This window comes from Styela clava, chromosome 6, assembly GCF_964204865.1.
Source record: "Styela clava chromosome 6, kaStyClav1.hap1.2, whole genome shotgun sequence".
NCBI lineage: Eukaryota > Metazoa > Chordata > Ascidiacea > Stolidobranchia > Styelidae > Styela > Styela clava.
In genome coordinates, this window is record NC_135255.1 from 15386007 (window position 1) to 15390211 (window position 4205).

Consider the following 4205-nt stretch of genomic DNA (forward strand, 5'->3'; position numbering starts at 1 on the left):
GAAGTATGGCGTCTTTTCGCGCCTTTATCCCAAGTCGAACACTAATTAATCAAAACATTTAACGTGCCGGAAATTTGCATATTAATTTTCACTTCGTTCATAAAGCCGTTCGTGTCAGTTAACGTTATATTTCCTGCCACGTCCTCTCTCTCTCCCGCATCTTACACTATTCGTCGTAGTTTACACTGTATATTTACTTCCCATGTGCGTGCTTAACATATGATAAGATAGCTTAGACAGCTTCGAAAAAAGAGTCAGCAGAGAATCGGAAAGCATTCGCCTGTAATGCACATTTGATTCAATTCTCTGAATCTTCATCTGGAACAAGGATGGCCGGAAAAGAAGCAGATAACTCCACACCGTTAGTTGCCAAAGAAACTGAATTATATATGAAGAGATGGCTAGTGGCATGTTTACTGTTTTTAAGTGGATTCTTGGTCCAGTTCGCTTGGCATTTTTTTGGAGTTATTAACGAAACTTTGTCAGAACACTTCGGAGTTTCTCAAAAAACCATAGATTGGCTAACATTAAGTGCTGGCGTCGGAGAAGTTATAGCAGGACCAGTTATTGGATATCTATTTTCTCTAAAACCCACTGTCGTGAAAATATGGTATGTTGGTACGACAAGCGTACTAACTGTAACATTCGCCATATGTTCCTTTGTAATTTACGTTGGGAAATATGTTTTTATTTGCATTGTAGCAGAGGTTGCGGTTGGTTTTGTATGTGCCGTGTTCTATGCTTTAGGGCCGGTGACTGCGACAGTTTGGTTTGGAGAAATGGAGCAAGCGACTGTTTTGGGTATTGGTTGGTTCGCAACCATGGCCGCCGTGATTGTGGCCTCCTCGATGCCAGTTGTATTGTTTGGTGAAAATATCGATTTATCAGACAAGATGAACCGTGTTGCATTATTGCTACTGGCAATGTCTATACTGGGCGGTATTTCTTCACTGATTGTATGCTTGGTTATACCAAATTTGCCGAAACTTCCTCCATCTCACGCTGAATTACAAAGATTATCAATAGCAAAAAGAGCTGACCAAGATAGCTACAAAACAACATTACTGCGCTTTGCAAAGGAAACAAAGTACGTCATTACGGACAGAACAAGTTTTACACTAGTCCTGATGTTTTCCATAATCGAAGGTGTTTTTGTTTCTGAATATATGCTTGTACCAGCAAACGAATCAGAGTTAGAATTGGGAAACAGCACCTTGTTGTCTGACGATGCCGCTGACATATCCGTTAATAGAGGTTTTGTTCTGACATCGTATTCTATCGGCGGGATCGTTGGCTCTATTGGAATGGGCGCCATAGTAGATAGATTGAAATCCTACAATCCAGTTGCCAATATAATAAGTTTTTCCATTTGTGTTAACGTAGTTTTGACAATGCTGACATTCATATATAATATTAAAGTACTGGAATATATCAGTAACTTCATGTACGGACTGTCAATGATGTCGTTCTATCCTTTCATACAAGAGATGTTAAAGCAACATGTATACCCCACGGTACAAGAATCTACGCAGGGGATTTTAGTTTCGTTAATAGGAAGTGTTTTTTGTGTACTGCTCCCTATTATTATTCGTGCAGTAATGACACAATTTGGAAAAGTGCAATTCTACGTCATTGTTCTTATTCTTTTCATCATTATTCAAATACTTACTGTCAGCATCGAACCGGAGATGAAAAGATTTAAATACGAGAATGAAGCAATTGATGGAAATAAAAAATAGCATCAACTGGAGAAACAATCGCAAAACACAATTATATCTGACATCAAGCACTGAAAGAAACAGTGCGGCTAAAATATTCGATTTGAATTAAGCGTTTTAAACTTCAATCAACTGTGCCTATTGCCAGAACTGACAGTTGATGTTGTTGATTATAATCCACGTACTTGCTAGGTTTAACACCCGTTTGCTTTTTAGGATCATACTTCATAAGGTATGGCATTTCAGAACTCTGGCATTCATTTTATTTAAAAATTCTCATTTCAACGTAATGCATAATATCATACTTAAATCTAAAATTCGCACTATATATTCGATGTCGTTCTCTTCGGGGTTCATGTAATGCAATGGGGTGTGCAATCTTTTACTACAGCCGGCTACATTACGTTTTTGCGCGAGGAGTAGGGCCATCAAGCGCGAAATCGTCTTTTTATGGGTTAGGTTAGGCTTTTTAAATAATTCTATTTTCCTAATATATTGCATTTATATGTTGCCCGAACGTTTAATGATATGTTGAAATTATATATATATAACGAATTTACTGAATAAAAGTTGAGTTCAGTTGTGGCAATTAATCTATTGATCTCGCCTGTTGTTGGATATTTTGGACAAAAATGGCGACGAAATGCCCTTTGTTCTGTCTTCACCCTTTGACTGCTTAATTAACTCTTAGAGAGCGGCGCGATTCATATGAATACATTTTAATATGAAAATATTCCATTAGCCACGTAACAGGCCTGATGTTAATCTCATGTATTGTAGTTCAGTCAGTCAGCATAATACACCAACATTACCAATTAGCATGTTCTAGATACTGTTATTGCTGTGTAGCGTACCGGTAGCCTATACTTACTGGAAGGTGGAAGTTTGGTTTTGTTTGTTTTCCCGCATTGTTAGCGGATATTTGCTACAATTTGTTCTTTCTATTTTTCGAACTGAATCTGGTATTTAGACAGATAGCGCTTGAACTCTCTATGACAACCAGGTCAATGGAGACAGCCGTGATGGTATCAAATGTAGGCTCCCAATGTAAAATCGGTGAATTTAAAGATGAAAAAATCACAGCTATGGTTTTTGAAGGCGTCCCGCTTTGATGTCACAAAAAAATGGTAACCCTAGTCATAGGGGACGTGAAAAGATCGATTTATCAACGGCTTAGATTCCACCTTCATTGTACTTTTTAAATTGAAACTAATGTGTTACAGGCGAATTGCTGTTTTCGGCAAACGGCAAGTTCACTTGTTAAGACGTACTCTTGAGACATTGACAACGATGGTTCATAAAGTAGAGATTTTAACCCCTGGTATTGAAACTTCCTTTAGCGTTTCTAAAATATACATAACAACCCGCAACGCTGAAAGAAGAACATTTACGAGCACCTCTGTAGATATTACCTTGAAAGGTATGATAAACAAGAGAACATTGCATAAATACATGAACACGAAGATACAAGTAAAACAACTAATTGACGTAACCTATTCGACTCACAAAAAAATAATTATCTCACCATTCTTGTGCCTTGAATCAAAATTTCAACTCAAATCCCACCTTTATCATGTCATATGCCGCCGTGGCAGTTTAATCGTAAATATATACTAATACGGTTTAATTGCTACAGGTAGAGAAACCTAAGAGTTCAGCAGCGGTTTGTCAAATAGATAACGTGCTAGCCGGTCGTAATGCCACGTGGTGGCGCGATATGCTCAAAGAAATAAAATGTTGATTCAGGTATTTATTTCCATGGTTGATGACGTGTCGTGGAAGACTCGAAAATATCATATAGTCAGCGACACCTAGGTGCTAATTCACAGCAGAAAATATAGTGAAATAAGCAACTCTTGGCGGAATTGATTAAATTTATATATATGTAATATCTGTCTAGCGCAGACATGGGCAAAGTACGGCCCGCGGGCCAAATCCGGCCCGCTAGGTAATTCAATTTGGCTCGTCTGATGCTGCCACAACCAAACTGAAACCAAATTTTGATGCTTTAGTTAAAAGTAGCTGTAAGTAATGAATTTGTTGGGATTGCGGTTAAATATAGTTTCGGCACGAGGTTCATTGTTTTCCACTGGTGCTTTTGTAACAGTGTAAACATTGTTCATAAAATATAACTGCAACATCATACTTACATGGCCCGCCGGTCTAGGTGGGAAAATTTTTTGGCCCCTGATCCAAAAACCGTGCCAACCATTGGTCTAGACCAGGGGTTCCCAAACCGCGGCCCGCGGGCCAAATCCGGCCCGCGTAACGATTTAAAGTGGCCCGCCGATCTTACGTGAAATACTGTTCAACTCATTTTATTTCTACCTTTTTGCGATCTAGATACCGCTAATTTATGTCATTATCAGAGTTCAAGCACGTGTTTATCGTAACAATTCAATTATACCAGTATATCAATTATGGTTACCGGTGTTAGAATTACAAAGGAAAGTAATTTAGTTATCAGTCATATAGGAAAGCTTAAAG

At 38.3% G+C, this 4205-nt stretch overlaps 1 protein-coding gene across 1 annotated transcript; it reads left to right on the forward strand.

The window, feature by feature from the left end:
- The first annotated feature begins 329 nt into the window (after positions 1-329).
- LOC120331039 (choline/ethanolamine transporter flvcr2b-like) lies at positions 330-1739 on the forward strand. The gene has a single exon (XM_039398058.2). It carries the CDS (start codon positions 330-332, stop codon positions 1737-1739), a length of 1410 nt encoding a protein of 469 aa, XP_039253992.2.
- Positions 1740-4205: the final 2466 nt, after the last annotated feature.